Here is a 20,299-nt window from a genome sequence, read left to right as displayed (position 1 = left end):
TGCTGAATCTAACAGCATTTTTTGCTCGATCCCCTAACAACATATAAAGATCGCAAATTGATTGATAATGAAAAACCGGCCGATAAAAACTGTTCTGTCATTACTATTCCAGGTGGTCTAACGGGATTAACACAACCGTTAGATGTTTTATTTAATCGGCCTTATAAAGCTTTCTTTAGAAAAATTTCCGACTACACTAATTTTTACTGTAGCGATATCATTAAACTTTATATACGCAATTCAATTTTAAAATTACAAGCCATTGTACATAATCAATTCAGATCGCCAAGATTCAAGAATTTTATAATACATGCGTGGCAAAAATCTGGCAAAAATCTCTATTAAGTAGAGTTGATCAAGAAGACCCACGATCAGATGATGATGATGATGATGACACATCAGTTCGTTATTTTGATGTTCCTAATTCATTTTGTTTCGATGCGCATTGTATTTTGAACAACCATTGCACATCTTGTGCAGCAAAACCTTGCTTTATAAGATGCGCTTGGTGTAAACTATATTATTGCTTTAACCACCTGTTTTTTGAAGGACAGTATGGTTTTCATTTTTGTGAAGAGTTCATTGAATAAATAATTTATAAAAGTTTTTTTGAAAATCAATAATAATAAAATTATTTAATAGACAACTAGTCGTAAGGCACTAATTATATAAATTTCCTGACAACTGATTCTTTTTTATCTATTTTCAGAGTTCCAAATGACCATCCATTTAATATGCCACCAAATTAAAAACAGCAAAACATTATAATTTATTAAAAAATAAAAAAGAAAAAATAAATATGAAATAAAAGTATAATAATAGTAAATATAAATATAAAGTATAATAAAAATGAAAATTTAATTTTAATTTTTTCTTTTTTTTTTGTTTTCATAATTTTTGTATAATTTTTAGCTTTTAAATACTAGTTTGCAATTGAAAATCGATCCAGAAAATCGATTCATGAGCTATGACCTGAAATATAGGGAAAATAATGTCCATATACCGAAAAATCTCAAAAATTCATTCCCATGCCCACAACGAACTACTTATTCTCAGACGAAAATCTTTCTAGTTGTTTTCCTTCAAAATAGATTCGGAAAAATCATATGCGGTTGAAATCTGAGGCGGCCCAATGGAGAGCTTTACTCGTAAGATGATTCGCAATATTGTTATAGTATTGCCAAAATAGTGTTTCAGAATTAATTGTGGTTATCAATATTTAAAAGATCAATACGTATTTATTTCTATAAATATACATCGTTGTAGATTATTATTTCTATGCAAGTTTCATTAAATTTTTAATATTATATCTTTACTAAAATATTTTAATATTATATGATAATACTAAAGTCTTCATCGGTCGTAGCTAGATCTTAGTACCTACTTATTCGTGTGATTTTATATACTTTTTTGAATTCGACCAGAATATGCGTCGAATTGTTTTTCCGGTCGTAACACAGCATGTCGAATAAGAAATAATAATATCGCGCTTTTTATTAAATTAATTAATTTAATATAGTAATTGATGATTTGCATCTATATATCCATCCCCCCCTGAAAAAATTGTAAAGAAATTTATTGCCATCATTGTGTTGTTACATTATCGGTACAAAAACATGTCTCTACTTAATATTATATGTTTACAACACTAAAAACGTATTTTAACAATCTTATACGTTCACTATCTTCTAGGTATTATGTTACCCAATTTATACAATACTACATTTGTACAATATATAGCTAAAGATATAATTATTAAATTATATGCATTTCAAGATATAAACTTTTGTTCTAAATATTATACTATAGCATTTTAAATTCTTGAAGTAAGATTTGAATAACGAGTAAATATATGAGTTATAAAATGAATTAATTTTTCTATAATTTTGCTTGAATATTTTTATAGACAAAATAATTAGGGAAATCCGATTATGTAAAAAGAATCATATAGTAAACTATTAACGGTATAAACTTGTTAGTCGTTTATGTTTTCAAATCACTATGTATGCGTAAATTTCCAATACAATAAAGTACCTTCCAACACTTTTAATGCCATGAACAACTCATCATGCAGTAGTTGTGTCTTATCGTTTGCCGAAGTACAACCGTGCGCTAGCGTATGTCTCAAGATAAAATTGAACACAGTGTTGGCTTTATCATCCTATTAGTTTTCATAATCAGCTTAAAATTATTTAACAATTTATTGGAAAAAAGTGTGAGATAAATTTTATTTGCTTACGCTCCACATGTGTAATTAATTATTTTGTATTAATAACTTGAATGATGCAAATCTTCTGCACAATTTTACTAAATGTAATCCACAGTACAAATGTTATATTGTGATATAATCAGGGTTGGCAAAGTTACTTTATAAAAGTAACTCGTTATCGTTACCGTTCTTCTCTCTACAAAGTAACTCGTTACCATTACTCGTTACTGATTTTAAAAAGTAACTCGTTACCGCTACCGTTACTTAAAAATTAACGAATCGTTACTATTTTCGTTACTTTTTTTATATTAATAAAATGTTTTATATTAATAAAATGAATTTCTGAGATAAATAAATATAATTAGATTTTTTTTATCTTCTAAACAAATAAGGTTCAAAAAATATGCATACAATTATACTAAATACACGTAGATTTTTAAGTCAACGTCTTTTTATTCTATATACTAATGTCACACATATTTGTATCCAATATAATCACAGATAGTTTAGCTTTGATTGCATTTTTGTATCAAAATTCACCAAAAAGATCTGTTAATTATTTTTAAAAGAAATTGATGTTCTATAGAATCATCATTAAGATGACCTCTTTCTTAATACAGTATCTCTCACACTAAATAATCTTTCTACACTTGCTCTACTTGAGAGTGCAGTATTGTATTTAATAAAAAATGATTTAACTTTTTAAACTTTGACTTTTGGATAATCATTTAGCATCTCAATATTAGAATTGTTTAATGATAAAAATCGTTTGCTATTGTCGGATTGCTATCATCACAAATTAATACACTCCATCTATACAAAGTAACGATAAAAGTAATTATTCAAATCGTTACAATTACCGACAAAATGACTCGTTACCGTTACCGTTACAAATTATGAAATGTAACGCTACTCATTCGTTACCAGAAAAAAGTAATTGTAACGGTAATGACGTTACAAGTAACACGTTACTTGCCAACTCTAAATATAATCTACTAAACTTAATACAGAACAAAACAGAAAAAAATTACTAGATAAGATAATATAAAAGTTTTAAAAAGAAAGTTGTATCGTTTATCATATACATTTAATATTTGTTTTTCTAATCAAATAACATTTAAATTATTTAATTTTTTTAGCTTTTACTACAATATAAATATATTGTCTTTCTTTACCAGCCACAATGTAACTATGATTTTGTGTAATTAGCTATACAAAGTAATGTTTGTTGTTTTGTATATATATATATATATATATATATATAAACAATAATGAGAATGAAATGTTGGCTTTATATGTAGTCTCATCCTCCAAGTTATCATTTATTTTAACAAAAGAATTTTTTGTAATGGTAACAAGGTTGCGTTCCGAAATTTATTGCCACTAATAACGTATCTAGTATATGTAACGTAAAGTACAGGTTTTCAGTACTTGCAGTGTATATCGGAATGCAGCCAAGATTGCACATATAGTATAAGTAGCAGTGCAATATAAGGATTGTTCTAAAATTATAAATTCAAAAACTTTTACAAGAAATTTTGTCAATCATTATAAGTATAATGTGAGTTATAATATATTTTTTCTATTTCTTAACTTCAATTTTTATTAGCGTATTGATTTCAAAGGGGAATAATTTTTATCAAATAAAATTATTTGAAAAATTTTTATTTTTATGAAATAAAGATTTAGAAATAAAAATATGAATATATCGTTTTTATCTCAATTTATTTTGCTCAACAGCAATATTACTAAAAAGATTATTTACAAAAGTTTATAAGTAAAATAATTAAAGATGAAATATACAATTTTATCTTTTATTATATAAATTAATTAAATTATGGTTATTTAGATAATTTTAAGTATTTAACCAAAACACGCATTTGTACATGTATAAATTAGCATAATAACCACAGTAATAATGGAAGAATGTTTTTCCTATAAATGTTGCTTATTCACCAAACCGGTTCAAATACAAATTAAATAAGCAAATAATTACATTGCATAAAATTCATGATACATGACGGCGAGTAAAATTTTCGAATAATCTCTATAAATAATGTCATATTATAATGACATTAGAAATGTTTAACTAACGAGTTTTAAGAAAACTTATATCCCGGAACTCAAGTCTAATCGATTATACATTAACTGCGATTCATAATTCAACATTTATATAATACGCAAGATATAAGCGTAAGAAATAACATTAACAAATAACAATCACATTTGATCTCTATTGTGTATGTAATCAATGTGCTGCTTGCAGCTTAGAAATTGGCTATGTAATCGTAGTTTGAAAATATCTGCTTTTATAAAATTCTGTATCTCTACACGAACAACTTCAACATCAAGAAATCGATCCCCGGAAAATCCTACATGTTGCTATGCTAGACATATATATTATGCCTACATTATCTTCTTCATTGGGAACTGCGTAGAAGACATGCAGTTGTCTGTGATCATTGTGACCTATGTCTACAACTCTGTGTTAAAGAAGTGCGTTAAAGTGTTAGTATTATTTTGCATAAGGAGTACTTTTCTTATTCTTAACACATCAATACCAAACAAAATTTCTTTTATTCTTAATACTTCTCATCTATCTTGTTTTTATTCTATCCTAATGGCATTTAAAATAAAAATATTATTCTAAAAAATACAAATATCTTGAAAATAATCGTATTATGAAGATAAAGATTTCACGCGTAATTCAGAGTTTACCTATTTACGAACGCACCTATCCTAATTATTTTTACAAATTAACAAGTCTTTTCTTGTCGTTCTTTCACCGTACATATTCTTTGCTTTTCAGATAAAAACTTTGCAGAATGATACTACGCCCATTTCCATAATTCGTAATTTACGCTAAACATTTGCTTACAAGGACAAATAAAGGAAAGTCAAGTTAGTTTTGTTCGTCTCGACGCATCAATAATTTAACGATGTATATACCAAGTAAGATACTGTGGTGTTTCGTACTTCTACTTGTTGCTTCGTACTTGGTGTCTCACGAAAATTCAACGAAAATTCTCACCAATTGCAATATAAAGCAGAGCCATAATTCGACGGTCCAACGACTGATTGAACTTGTTATAGACAACTATAAGCTGAAAAATCCTAATGACGAAATCAATTCTACATTGCTTAATTTACCTGAAAATTTTATCAATAACGAAATACTATATGAGCCATGTATTAATTCTACAAAGAACGAGACAAAGAATGAAAATTCGGAACCATATAAATCTCGCAGACATATCATGAAAGATTATGAAGAAAGGAATCAAAGTTCTGTAATAAATCTCCCACCGAATTTAAAAGAATACGACTTCGTTGCAAAGATTGATGGTGGTTGCCTAAAATTATGTTGTCCTGAAAAAAAGTATATGTCGATAAGCGGTCAGTGCATTGATAACGATACTACTGTCAATTACAATAATTTAAATGAGGTTAAAATGTTACTTCTTGAATATTATCGTTACTATTATGGCATAGATTGTACGACGACTGTTGATCCATGCTTTAAAGAAGGATTTGGCCGCCTTCGCAATGTTCCTATCATCCATGGACGTTTGCACAAATCTTTCCACAAATCTCTTTTACTATCAGACTTCTGCTTGGCCATAATGTCTTCGGATGTGTTTGGCGATAACAGTATTTATATGATTGTTTGCACTGATGATGGTGACACTAAATATCCGGTATATCTATCTGTGTGTCTCCTAGTGTCTTTGCCGTTCCTGCTGTTGACGTTCATAGTATATACTGTATTGCCACAATTTCAGAACATACATGGCTATACATTACGTGCACACGTTGCCTCACTATTTGTCACATATGTATCTATGTTTTGTGGTACAAGGATTTCTAGATTACAAGAAGACAATATGTATTGCATTATAACAGGTATAAACTACATAATGCAGTAATATGTAGATTTATATGTGGATGGGAAGTACATTATTTTTTTATAATAGCGATTTGGTAATGACAATTTTTGATAATTGTAATGATAACACTAACTGTCCAAACACTAACGTTATCATTGAAAATTGTAATGTTATTATTAAATTGTAGTTATAAAAAAATAAAAGTAAAAGAAAAGTAACGACCATTTCCATTCCTGTGTGTGCACATGCGTACGCGCGCGCATGTGTGTATATACTCGTACATTGCCCACCAAAAAAAGCGGTGCACTAAAAATGTAGGAAAAATTTTACCAAACTTTAAACGCTTGTAAAACAGGAAATATTTATGATACAGGGGTGTTTTAAAAAAGGAATTAAGGATTGAAATCAGTACTTTGAGAAACTTTTAATGGCGATTAAGTGGCATGAATAATTTGCTAATAGCCGATGATAGGACGAAAACTTGCAAAATTGATAAATAGAACGTGCAGTTTCTAGAGTTGTGTGGAGTGAAGCAGTTGACGTAACTCAATGAGGTAAAAAACGCGTGAAAGTTCAAATTTTTCCCTTCAAAATGCGATTTTGCGGATCTCGATACGATAATTTTTCGCTAAGGTGTGCCAATTTAAAGAAAAGTTGTTTTTTACAAGATAATAATGAATTATGAATTGCAATATCGCTCTTATCAATGCAAATCACTACAATTCTGTCCAAGACATGTTGTTGGTTTAAAAACATATCCGTGTGTGTGTGTGTGTGTGCGTGTGCGTGTGCGTGTGCGTGTGCGTGTGCGTGTGTGTCTTTAAATATTGTCTTTAAATACTGTGGAATTGACGAACCACGGGGTCCTTATCCTTGTGGTATGCAAACACACACACACACACACACACACATATGGATATGTTTTTAAACCAACAACATGTCTTGGACAGAATTGTAGTGATTTGCATTGACAATGGCGACATTGCAATTTATAATTCATTATTATCTCGTAAAAAACAACTTTTCTTCAAATTGGCATAACTTAGCGAAAAATTATCGTATCGAGTTCCGCAAAATCGCATTTTGAAGTAAAAAATTCGAACTTTTACGCGCTTTTTACCTTATTGAGTTACGTCAACTGTTTCACTCCACACAACTCTAGAAGCTGCACGTTCTATTTATCAATTTTGCAAGTTTTTGTTCTATCATTGGCTATTAGCAAATTAATCATGCCACTTAATCGGCATTAAAAGTTTCTCAAAGTACTGGTTTCAAGCTTTAATTCCTTTTTTGAAACACCCCTATATCATTAATATTTCCTGTTTTACAAACGTTTAAAGTTTGGTAAATTTTTCCTAAATTTTTAGTGTACCGCTTTTTTTGGTGGGCAGTGTATATGTGTAGTAATACCTATATTTACAGCAATGGACTTAATGTATTTTGTAATTCTTTTCTTCTGATAACTTAATAAAATAAAAATCATTAGAAACACGATTAACCCAGGTAAACAAATGAGAACATTGTCACATTGTTGTCATACATGCCGCAATTTGTTCAATTTCGTCAATCTAAGGACGAAGTGTTTCCACAAATTGTTATTTAACAATCATATAAAATCTTTATTAATTGATAATGCATTTTTGCTCTTCTATTGCTAACTGACAATGAGTTCCATGTTAGTTTTTCCGAAGAAAATTGACGATATGCTCAAAACACACATGCGGTGCATTAATTTGTCTGATGCGCTGAAGCTTATTTGGTTATCTGAGAATAGATAATTAATAGATATTTAAATCTTGAATTTTACACACGCATTCACGCACGCGAAAATAATACAATCAAGAATTCAATTAAAATATTGCCATTTGCTTGAATTTATCTTTTTTTTTATAAATTCACAATGCGAAAAGATTAAGAAAGAATTAAAAAAAGAATCTCTTAAACTTTACAATAACAGACTTAACAATAAATTTGATTGATATTCTAATAATTTTTACGGATTAACATGTTATTATTTATTTGATTTTTTCAGCTTATGTTTACCATTTCTTTTTTTTATCGAGTTTCTTCTGGATAAATGTAATATGCTTCGACATTTGGTGGACATTTAGGTAAGCAATATAAATTTTATTCTATCCCAGACAATACACACATCTAAAAGACATTTAAAAGATATCTTAAAGACGTTTTTTAGACATGCGCTGCTTTCTGAGATATTATATAGAAATATTACAATGTTCAATTTCATTTAAATGCAAATGTTAACTTTCATATTTCTGAAACAGCTTGAAACAAAACGTTCAAAGAATAAAATTAAATCAGGGAAAAAACTTTAAGTGTGAAAAGAAATCTTTTTTTCTTAAAACAAGATAATTTGTTTACGAGTCTAAAAATCAACAAATACACATCCATTATAAATATTTATACTTGATGTACGTATATGTATATCAGTATTTATGATTATTTTGCAGATATTGCTTATAAAGATAAAGTATTTTTGTTTTTAATCATGTATGTTAGATAATAATTGATGACTAAATGTAAATCATATTTCACAGAAAAATCCGTTCATGTCGAACAAATATAACACATGCGAAAAACAAGTTTGTAATATATTCGATCTATGCGTGGGGTGTCCCTTTGATCTTTACCGCTTTTTGTGCCATTGTGGATCATGGATATATTGAGATTGCAGAATATTGGAAACCTAAAATATGCGTAAACAAATTTTGGTTCAGTAGTACGTAACATTAGCAATGGATCTCTATTAATGCTAGCTAATGCATGCAAAACTGAAAACCTTTGTTTAAATTTAATTACTTACAATTAAAATAATGAACATGCACATACGTATTATATATTAGCGTGTAATGCAAAAAAAATTTTTTTTAGCTACTCAGGCAAAAACGATATATTTTTACGTACCCATGGTTACTACTATCATCAGCAATAGTTTCTTCTTTATCTCTACAACTGTATCAATTATTCATCAGAATATGCGTACATCCGTTCACTTGAGAAATTTAGATAAGAAGAGCTACAATAAAAATAAGCACAGGTTTGTTTTAGTTTAAAAAGAAATTTTTTATACGTTAATAATCAATGAAACATGTTTTTTTTTTGTAGATATAAAATTTTGTTTATTATTATTATTATTTTTTTTTATTTCTTAGAGATCAGTAATTTTTCAGCGCCGAGAAAGTATTTGCTTCCTTAAGGGGTTAGGCCACAGTAGAATTTTAAAAAATTCAAAATTTTTTTTGCTTAAATAATACTTTAAGGTCTTAGAAATAAGATTTACAAATAAACGAAAAATAAAGAAATTTCCGTATGTACTTTCATAGAAAAACGTATCTGAATTTAAAATATCTTTGGATTTTATTCTAGGTCAAAAATTATGGAAGAAATCTTTTCGCCCCTGTGACGATGTCAAAATAGAAGGCCTGTACAAGCGGATATGTATTGCTTCCATTTTTTATTATAAAAAAGAAAACAATATCAATATTTTAACAATAAAAGAAGCAAAAAAATGGTTCATTTGAATTTAGTCTATTAAATTTCATATGTCCATAAATTCTTGTTAAAAGTAGGCTGTTTCCTTCGTGCGCTACTGTGGCCTAATCCTTAAGAATATGTAAAACTGATAATTAAAAATTTGTTTTTAAGAATCTTAATATTCTCAAAATAAGAACGTTTGCTTACAGGTTAAAATTGTTCCTAAAGCTGTCCGTGATGATGATTTATGGTGGAATAATTTGGATTATAGAGGTGATAGCATGGACGAACACCGGTTTTTTACCGTCATTCGTTTGGTATCCTACAGATATATTAAATAGTTTTCAAGGTGTCATTATTTTTGTCGTATTTGTATGTAAAAAGAAGATAAAGCAATTGCTACTAAAACAATTCGGCGGGCAGACATGCGGTCCATTTTGTATAATTCGAACGTACAATGATAGCACAATGTCTAATGTCACTTTTACATCGACAACAGAGTCCTTGCAAGAAATCGATTCATTTAATCAACAGCCAATCTTGCAAAATCCTAAGAATGTTTTGGCAAAATGTAAGAATACAGAATACGAGCCAAATGTTATCGCAATTACAAAATTGTAGAATTTTTATGTTTATTATTTTTCTTCCTAATAAACAACAAAAAAGTTTGGTTACAAATACTCGAATTTTAACTCTGAAACCAGTTGCAAAGAAGAAATTCATAGAATCAAAAGATTATAAAAACGTTGCATAAATTTAAAATTGAATTATTGCAATATTGTATGGAAGTTGCAAAATGTTGCTGCAAACTTGCGGCAACGTTGAAATGTCCGTTCTTTAAAATAGTATTAACAATTAATATTATTAATGATATAAAGCTACGGTAATGTTACGGTGCGAAGTATTTTACAATGAAACACATTGTGAAAAAATATGCAAAATGCTTTAAATTTAATAAATAAACTTTTAAAAAAGATATAAGAAAAAACTTGTTGTACATATTCTTTATAATCTACAATCTTTTTGCATCCAAAATTCCAATAAAAAAGATTGTGAATTTATCCATTCTGTAAAAAGTATTTTGTTATTTTTCTTAATTACTTTTATACATTTCAGAAGTTTATTTATTAAAAAATTTAAAATAATCTACATATTAAAAAATTATAATTAAATTTGCATGTAGATATAAAAATTATTGCACAATGTTCTGTTATGTAACCGTTATTTTACTTTATTTATTAACATATTATATAATACTAATTGTGAATAATACTGAAGGAAAATTCTAAACCATGGAAAATTAAAAATATATAATTTTGTAACAAAATACTGTGTTTTTTTAAGCTAAAACAATTTTTTAAATATTATTTTTGGGATATTATTATTTTTCATCTTCTGATTATGTAATGTGTTTTTATATACCACGTCCTAAGTAATAATCTATTGTATAATAATAATAAATATCATACATTATCTAATAATAATAATAAATGTTTCTGCAATGTCACTGTAAGCAACATTGAAATACCCGCCCTGTGAATTATTACAATGTGAGACTATATACAAACTGCAGCAATGTTACAGTGCAATATATTTGTCAAATGTCAAATTGAAACCTACAGTACAAGCTGTTGCAACGTTGCAGCAATATTTTTGCAAGCTTCTGTGCTGCAGAGACAAGTGCAGAATGCTTTAAAATTTTATAGGTATATTTTGAAAATATCTAAAAGCATCCTAATGCAATAAGAAAAACTCATTTATAATTATAATTATAAAGTATAAATTAAAAATTAATTGTAATTATACATTATAAGTATATATAAAGTTTACAATTTTTTGTATTCAAAACGCAAATGCAAAACATGGTGAATTTATGCAATAAGCAACAAATTTTCTTAGCATTTGTTTCAATATTTTTATATATATTATTAAAACTTATGTATTAAAAGTATATTTTGCATGTTGGAATATTATTGTGTTTTTAATAAATTTTGATGTAGGAATGGGAGCTATTACATATTGTTACATAAGGTATATACACATGTATATATTATCTAAATTAGTCAAGCTACCGATTAAAACTTGTTAGTTGTTTGTCTTTCCATTATGTATGCGTAAATTCCCACTACAGTAAATTGTGTTTTTTTTTTTACGCTATCAACAACTCGCCTTTCAGTAGTCTCGTCTTAACATTTGTCGGAGTACGTTTGTGCGGTATTTTTGCTGGAAAACAAAATTGAACATAGTGCAATGACTTCATCATCCTATTCGTTATCATATTCACTCTAAAATCAATCATAATTGTTACATATACAATGTCATATACATGAGTTAGATTTTTATAATTTATCCGGAAAAAAGTGTGTGATAAACTTTTCTCGCTTATGCTCCTGTTAAAAGCGTAATTATAATGCATTATTAACTTGGCTGCTGGTGCAAATCTTATAATTACTACAAAGTTTTACTAAATAAGATCCATTAAACGTAATGTGAAACAGAATTGAAAGAGTTTTTCTAAATAATAACGTAAAGTCCAAGTTTTACTAGAAAGATCATTCACCCGTATTATGTATCGCATACAAGTAATATTTGTTTTTCTCATCAAATAATATTTAAATTATTTAAGTACTTTTCTTTTGTCTCTTAGGACAATTGTCTCTCTACTAGCTACAATGTAATTACGACTTTGTGGAACTAGATATATATATATATATATGTATATATATATATATATATATATGTATATATATATGTGTATATATATATATATATATATATATATATATGTATGTATGTATATGTATAAATAAAGCAATATAAACGTAAATCAAAATATTATTGTAAAAATAATGTATTACAACACGCGTTTATCTGACGATAGCAAACAATTAATTAAGTTTAGTAATAAATTTATTAATTTCTCATTGTCAAATACTGTTGAATAATTTTTCGGCGACTGCAATTTATTTGAAGAAATACAAAGGTTACCATGGTTAACAGGCATTTATCAAGTAATTGGCTGATTCTATTGGATATTGTTTTACAATTTCACTGTAAAGCAACATTTATAAAATATTAAGAAAAACAGTATTATTAAAATATTTTTTAAATATTAGGATATATCATATTGTTGGGTAAAGTTTTAAAAACAATTTTAGAATATTGTATAACAACGTTGCTAAATGTCATATAAAATCAATTTTCCGCAACGTTTATTTAATGTTTCTTGCTTACCGAGAATGAAAGAATGTAAATTTACTTATTCAATACAAACCGGTTAAGATAAAAACTGGTTAAGGTGAATAAGTAACTACACTGTGTACAATTCTTATTGTGTGACTGAGAATAATATCCTCAAATAATAATTGGAAAAATATTTTTTCCTACACAGAACTCTTCGAAAAAAATCAGCATCTCACTCATATATGCGGAAAATCGGCTTTTTTGGAAGTTATTAATTTTTTGTTAATTAACTAATTTTGGAATCGACCGGAACTCTTCGGAAAACGCTTTAATATGTTGAGAACTGTAGGAAAAATATTTTTTTGTTCACGGAACTCTATTATGTAATATTATAAAATATATATTTTATAATAATTTTTTTTTTTAATTAAATAAACTATGTTAAACGCTAGAACTCTTTCTAGAACTCATATAGAACTATAGATCTTTCAAAATCCTACAAGAATTGGGTGTGGAAAATGACGCAGGACAAACTGAGATGCTGCGTGAACCTGGCATCTCATTTTGTACTATGCGTTTTTTTCGCTTTAAAGGCCAGAACTATTTGTTTTATCTATCAGGAACTGTAGAACTATTGAAAACAAACCCAGAACTGTCAATGTTTAGTGATTTTGCACCAAATGATATGCTAGCTTCACACACACAGTATCTTTAAATAATAATACTATTAATAATGCTGTATTATAATGACATAAAAAAACGATTAGCAAAGAAAATTCAAAAACATATCCCGGAACTTACATCACGGAATTAAAATCAGCTTATACATTAACTACAATAATTATAATCCAAGTAATTTAATCTTTACATAAAATGCAAAAGAAATAATATTAACAAATGACAATCAAATCTAAATTCTAATCTCTGTTTGTAAAACAACTTGTAGCATAGACATTTTCTATGTGATTGTAGTTTGATAGCATTGATTTTTATCACACTTCATATTTCAGCTACACGATCAATTTTGATAACAAGAACTGCGAAAAATCCTACATGTATCTACGCTTACATAGGTTATAATTAATATTTTCTTCTAATATCGAGAACTGCATGAAAGGCATGCTCTATTGCTCATGATCAATATGATCTCGCACTACAACTTTGTATTAACAAAATGTTAACGTTATCTCAAACGTGCAGTATTTTAAACTTCCTTATTTTTAACATATTAAAAACAAATTTTTTATTCTTACGAGTAAAGCTTTCCATTCGACCACCTCAGATTTCAACCGCATGTTTTTTTCCGATTCTATTTCGAAGGAAAACAACAACCTAGAAAGATTTCCGTCTGAGAGTAAATGGTTCGCTGTTGGTATGAGAATAAATTTTTGAGATTTTTCAGTATATGGACCTTAGTTTCCTTATATTTCAGGTCATAGCTCATGAATGACTGAATCGATTTCCAATTCTAAACAAGCATTTGTAAGCAAAAAATTATACAAAAATTATGAAGAAAGACAAAAATTGAGAAAAAATTAAAATTAAATTTTAATTGTTATTAAACTTTTATTGTATTTCTTTTTTATTTTTTATTTTTTAATTAATCATAATGTTTCGCTTTTTTAAATTCAACGTGGGAAAAAGCGAAACATTATAATTAATTAAAAAATGAAATTATAAATATAAATATGATAATAAAAATTTAATAACAATTAAAATTTAATTTTAATTCTTTTTATTTTTTCTTTTTCATAATTTTTGTATAATTTTCAGCTTTCAAATGCTTGTTGCAATTAAAAATCGATCCAGTTATTCATGAGCTATAACTTGAAATATATAAGAAAATAAATAAGAAAAATAAGGGCCGAATATACCGAAAAATCTCAAAAATTCATTCCCGTGCCCACAGCGAACCGTTTACTCTCAGACGGAAATTTTTCTAGGTTGTTGTTTTCCTTCGAAATATATTTGGAAAAATCATATGCGGTTGAAATCTGAAGCGGCCCAATGGAAAGCTTTACTCATCAGTACTCATTTATTTCGTCTTTATTCTAACCTCTAACCCAATGGTATACATATAAAATGATGATATATGTAATTTTAAAGAATAAAGAGTATTGAGAATCATACAATGGTGTTAAGAATACGGAAATTTCACACACAATCCAAAGATTATTCACACATTTGCCTATCCTAATTATTTTTACCAATTAACAAAAGTCTTTCCTTGTCACACAAATTCATTTTTTGCTCTTTGTAATAAAGTTATTGCAGAATAAAGCTACGCTCGTTTCTATAAATGGCAATATCGCGGTAGAGATTTGTTCACAGGGTATAAAAAAGGTCAACTTAATTTTGTGAATTTGATTAATAGTTCAACGATGTATCTACCAAGTAAAGTACTTTGGTGTTTCGTGCTTCTGTTTGTTACTTCATTCTCAGAGTTTCAGGAAAATTCTACCAATGGCGATAAGCAAAACGACGATCTTTTCATAAGCTCTATAAAATATCGAGACAATGAGATCAAGCCAACACGGTGTGTTTCACATTTTATCAAAAATGATGACGAAATGGAATATGAGTTCTATATTAATTCTACAAAGAACGAGAGTAAGGATGATACTTTGAAACAATATGAGGCACGCGGACGAATCATAAAAAATTGCGAAGAAAATACTCAGATTTCTATGGAGTCTGCCGCGAATTCTACAGACATCAATGATTCCATAAAAAAAATTGAGAATTTCTCCAGCATCGAAAGAGATTTTGAATCAAATAAATACGAATTAGATGAAAACGAATCGGATGAAGACGAATCGGATGAAGACGAATCGGATGCAGACGAATCGGATGAAGACGAATCGGATGAATACGAATCGGATGAATACGAATCGGATGAAAACGAATCGAATGAATACGAATCGGATGAATACGAATCGGATGAATACGAATCGGATGAATACGAATCGGATGAATACGAATCGGATGAATATGAATCGGATGAAGACGAATCGGATGAAGACGAATCGGATGAAGACGAATCGGATGAAGACGAATCGGATGAAGACGAATCGGATGAAGACGAATCGGATGAACACGAATCGGATGAACACGAATCGGATAAACACGAATCGGATGAACACGAATCGGATAAACATGAATCGGATGAACACGAATCGGATAAACACGAATCAGATAAACACGAATCGGATGAACACAAATCGGATGAATACAAATCGGATAAATATTTTAACTCTACAAATTTGGTTATCATTAAAACTAAATCGACTAAAGAGTGTCTCAATCATACTTGCGTTCAGCTCTGTTGTCCTTTATATAATTTCATGAAAGAAACAGGCAAATGCGTTATTGATAAACGTGGTAATTACTTTCTTCCAAAAATGTACACATACAACGACGGTCCCGATGTTCCATCATTTTCCGTGACTGTTCACGACCCATGCCATTCACAAAATTTAGGAAAAACTTTACTTCCTAACAATACATACAATTTTCTCATTAATGGCTCTTTATACCAAATCTCTGACGAATTTATTTTACCGACATCTTACTGCTTAGCCAGTTTAAATCGAAAGATTTATGAAGTTATGATCTGCAATAATCAGAGAATGTATCCGATATATGTATCCGCGTGTCTCCTAGTATCTTTGCCGTTCCTGCTGGTGACTTTCGTGGTATATTCCATATTCCCAGAGCTCCAAGATATGCATAGCTATATATTGCGTGCACACATAGCCTCATTATTCATCGCATATGTAATTATGTATTATGATCGACAAGATTCCGAATTACAACGAGTTGATGATAAAATATGTTGCATTACATTAGGTACAGCATGCACAAACTGTATGAAGTAATACAGTAACGCAATTTTTATATTATTAAAACAGAATATTTACAATAATTAGTAAATTTGTTTCTCGTATTTCTGTTTCTTTCTGATAATTTAATAAAACATCTCACGGACAAACTTAGCAATAATTATAAACTTGATTGATATTTTAAATACGTACTTAGTGATTAATGCATTACCTATTTGATTCTTTCAGCCTATATTTTGAATTTCTTCCTTTTATCGACTTTTTTCTGGCTAAATGTAACATGCTTCGATCTTTGGTGGAAATTCAGGTAAGCAATGCGTATAAATTTTATATTAGGCAACACATGTTTGAAAGATGTGTAAAAAGCATTTTCTAGACATTCGTTGATCTCTGGGATCTTATGCAAATATTATAATATTCAGTTCCACTAAGCGCAAATGGTGACTTTAATTACCATTATATTTCTTAAAAGGATTGAAACAAAATATTCAAATAATAAAATTGGTCAGACAGAAACTGTGAAAAGAAACCTAGTTCTCTTCTCAATTTAGATAGGATAATTTGTTCGTGTAGAAACCAATACACACATGTTCATTAAGAACACATATTTTTGATGCATATATACAATATATATATATATATATATATATATATATATATATATATATATATATATATATGAATTTTTATGTTTATTGCTTTGCTAGAAGCTAATTACAACGACGTCTTTGTTTTTAAATTTGTATATTGGATAATAATTGATAATTAAATATAAATTGTATTTCACAGAGGACTCTGTTCTTATCAAACAAATATAAGGCAAGAAAAAAAGAAGTTTATAATGTATTCCATTTATGCGTGGGGTATTCCCTTGATTATTAATATTATCTGTGCCATTATGGATTATGTTGATGGGATACCAAAAAATTGGAAACCTCAAATATGTACAAAGAAATTTTGGTTTGGGGGTACGTTAGCAAAAGATTTTCTACTAGTGCTAACTAATGCTAACGGAACATGAAACTGAAAAGCTTGGCTTGAATTTAACAATCACTAATTATATCTACGTATATTAGGGCATAATGTAAAAAATTCTTTTTTGTTTCAGAGAATTTGGCAAAAACGATATATTTTTACATACCTATGAGTGCTACTATTATTAGTAATATTTGTTTCTTCATCGCTACAATAGTATCAATTATGTACCCGCATATACGTACAGCCAGACAGCTGAGACACTCGGAGAGCAAGTGCCATAATGAAAATAAGCGGAGGTTTGTAATGTCGAAAGAATCGAAGTTATTCGATGTATTTGTTAGAAAACTGCATGATGTGCAATTCATGGATGCTTTTCATTCTAAGGCAAAACATAATTTTATTATATTATATTAAATTATATTGTTATTGCACAAATATTATTATACAGATATTATATACATATACATGTGTAAGAAATAACACAGTTTGAGTACGAGAAAGAATTAAGATATTTATTCAATAATGGTAAATGTATCAAACAAAGTAGAACTTCTTAATAGTATAATATTCTCTTAATACAAGACGACACATGTTTCTCTATCGGCGACTAACAACTGTGGGGAGGGATCCGATAGCGCACATCCCGAGAGCCCACCAACCAATCATCTTGACTTATCTAACCCAACCTACGGAAAATCTCTAGACATCTGCCATTAGGTCTGTTCGAGTTGCTTGAAATCCCTAAAAATTTTTGCACTTGAGATGAGATAAATATATATTCGATCGTAAGAAAGAGAGAGACAACAAAGAAATTAATTCAAAAAGAACAGCAACACGAAGAGGCCTATTGTGAGTGGTTTGTGTGCTATCGGGATGTGCGCTATCGGGACCCGCCGGAATTTTATACACTCGTACATATATCATTTGCGCGCCACAGAATACATATGTATTTCATTCAACAACATGCATAATATGATCATCGTATGTAAGCGTATCATGTGATATTAGTGCCTCCAATTATATATATACTTATACGTTATTTTCTCAATGAAAACAGTAGATGTACTCTTACAAATATAGATTCGCATAATATCAATTTATTTTTATTTTTAACATGACAATTGTTTTTAGACGTTTTTATATAGCTATTCATCTTTAAGGATTAGAAAGTTAAATAATACCTTTTTTTATTTTTTAAACAAAATTTTGAAGTTTTCTAACATAAAAATGATGATTACAAATTTATTTTCATCTATCTTTTACAATATTCATAATATAAAATCATGTTTGCCCACAGGTTTAAAATGTACTTGAAGCTGTTTATAGTGATGGGAATAAGTTGGATTATGGAAATACTAGCATGGTCAATCGATTCTGTGCCGTCATATATTTGGTATTCCACTAATATGTTGAATAACTTACAAGGTCTCATCATTTTTATCATATTCGTATGTACAAAGAAGATAAAACAACAGTTGTTAAAACGATACGGCGGACAGAATTGCGGTCCATTTTGTAAAATTCGAATGTACAATGATAATGCGTTGTCAAATATTACTACCACATCAAGATTGCGAACGGAACCTAATATGCAAGCAATGGATTCCACTAATCAACGCCCTACTCTTATAGCGTCTTCATCTTACTCATAGCACTGAAACGTAAAGAAAAAATTTAATTATGAACGAATTAATTATATTATCTTGTACCTGGGTCTCTTTACAGAAACTACAATGATACATAATATTTTATTAGAATGTTTTGTATAATGGAATTTATATGTAATTACTAAAAATTGTCAACTAAACATCTTCTTAATTTAAAGAAAACATTTTATTTCATCAACAAAATATATTACTTGTTAGCTTCAAATAAATATTTGGTTTGAAATAAGAATTTGGATCGAAATGGAATCGGAACGGATAACCATTCCAAAACCCTTTTTTTAATCGAATCAAAATTGTAAACCGTTTCAAAATTCTATATACTTTATAAGTTTATAATACCGAAATTATAATGAAATCAATAAAGTTATTAATGATTCTAATAATATAATAAACTTATATAATAGAATTTTGATACAATTTATGATTTTTGTTCAACTCCATAATTCCCTCTTTAGATTTGTTAACCTGTAATGTTTACCCGAGGTCTAAAAGACCTCATGCGTCCTTCTTCTAATTTTAAGAGTGCACAAACTATTCAAAATCGACAAATCACAATTCTATATTTTTGAACTAATTTTTGAAATTAATTTTTATCTGAAAGTATATTCTCTTTAGAATACACTCCTAAATTTTTGTCGAATTATCTCAAAAATTAAAAATTTTATAAATATTTTTGTAAAAAAAAGTGAAATTTTTTTTATTTAAATTTATTCATTATATTAAATTTATCTGAAAATAGTATATATTGTAAATACACCTTTAAATTTTTGTTGACTTATCTCAAAATTAAAAATTTTATGAATATTTTTGTAAAAAAGTCAAATTTTACAGTTTTTTCTATTTGAATTTTTTTTAATCTGTTAAATTCTGATTTTAAAAAAATTATTGAATGGTAAAGAACAGACCTCAAGGTATGTCTAGTAAAATTTTTGCGACAAAATATCATAAAGCTGGCAAATGGTGTTCCAATGGACCCCATGTGACCATTATGTTATTATTTGTAAGTGTGACTATTACGGGTTAAAACAAAATATTTTA

The 20,299-nt window shown here is 28.3% G+C and overlaps 2 protein-coding genes across 7 annotated transcripts; both read left to right on the top strand.

Annotated features, from left to right (window-relative positions):
- Positions 1-2,083: 2,083 nt before the first annotated feature.
- Positions 2,084-10,605, top strand: LOC105207504 (G-protein coupled receptor Mth2). 5 transcript variants are annotated; one of them, XM_026140106.2, is made up of 7 exons: positions 2,084-2,117; positions 4,562-4,717; positions 5,019-6,112; positions 8,129-8,207; positions 8,655-8,836; positions 8,989-9,154; positions 9,801-10,605. In XM_026140106.2, the coding sequence occupies exons 3-7, from the start codon at positions 5,149-5,151 to the stop codon at positions 10,210-10,212; spliced, it is 1,803 nt and encodes a 600-aa protein (XP_025995891.1). In that variant the 5' UTR covers positions 2,084-2,117; positions 4,562-4,717; positions 5,019-5,148; the 3' UTR covers positions 10,213-10,605. The 5 variants fall into 5 exon arrangements, with proteins under 5 accessions (XP_025995891.1, XP_025995892.1, XP_025995899.1 ...); XM_026140107.2 differs by having other exon boundaries at positions 2,085-2,117; positions 4,476-4,717; XM_026140114.2 differs by lacking the exons at positions 2,084-2,117; positions 9,801-10,605 and adding an exon at positions 9,484-9,792 and having other exon boundaries at positions 4,060-4,717.
- A 3,958-nt stretch (positions 10,606-14,563) lies between these two features.
- LOC105205937 (G-protein coupled receptor Mth2) lies at positions 14,564-19,590 on the top strand. 2 transcript variants are annotated; one of them, XM_026140101.2, is made up of 5 exons: positions 14,564-16,155; positions 16,845-16,923; positions 17,406-17,584; positions 17,725-17,890; positions 18,892-19,590. In XM_026140101.2, exons 1-5 carry the CDS (start codon positions 15,156-15,158, stop codon positions 19,244-19,246), a joined length of 1,779 nt encoding a protein of 592 aa, XP_025995886.2. In that variant the 5' UTR covers positions 14,564-15,155; the 3' UTR covers positions 19,247-19,590. The 2 variants fall into 2 exon arrangements, with proteins under 2 accessions (XP_025995886.2, XP_039302754.1); XM_039446820.1 differs by having other exon boundaries at positions 14,565-16,623; positions 18,892-19,589.
- The last annotated feature ends 709 nt before the right edge of the window (positions 19,591-20,299 follow it).

Source organism: Solenopsis invicta, chromosome 3 (genome assembly GCF_016802725.1).
Source record: "Solenopsis invicta isolate M01_SB chromosome 3, UNIL_Sinv_3.0, whole genome shotgun sequence".
In the NCBI taxonomy this organism is placed as follows: Eukaryota; Metazoa; Arthropoda; class Insecta; order Hymenoptera; family Formicidae; genus Solenopsis; species Solenopsis invicta.
The sequence above is the reverse complement of the archived record's forward strand: the minus strand, read 5'-3'. Positions and strand labels throughout refer to the sequence as shown.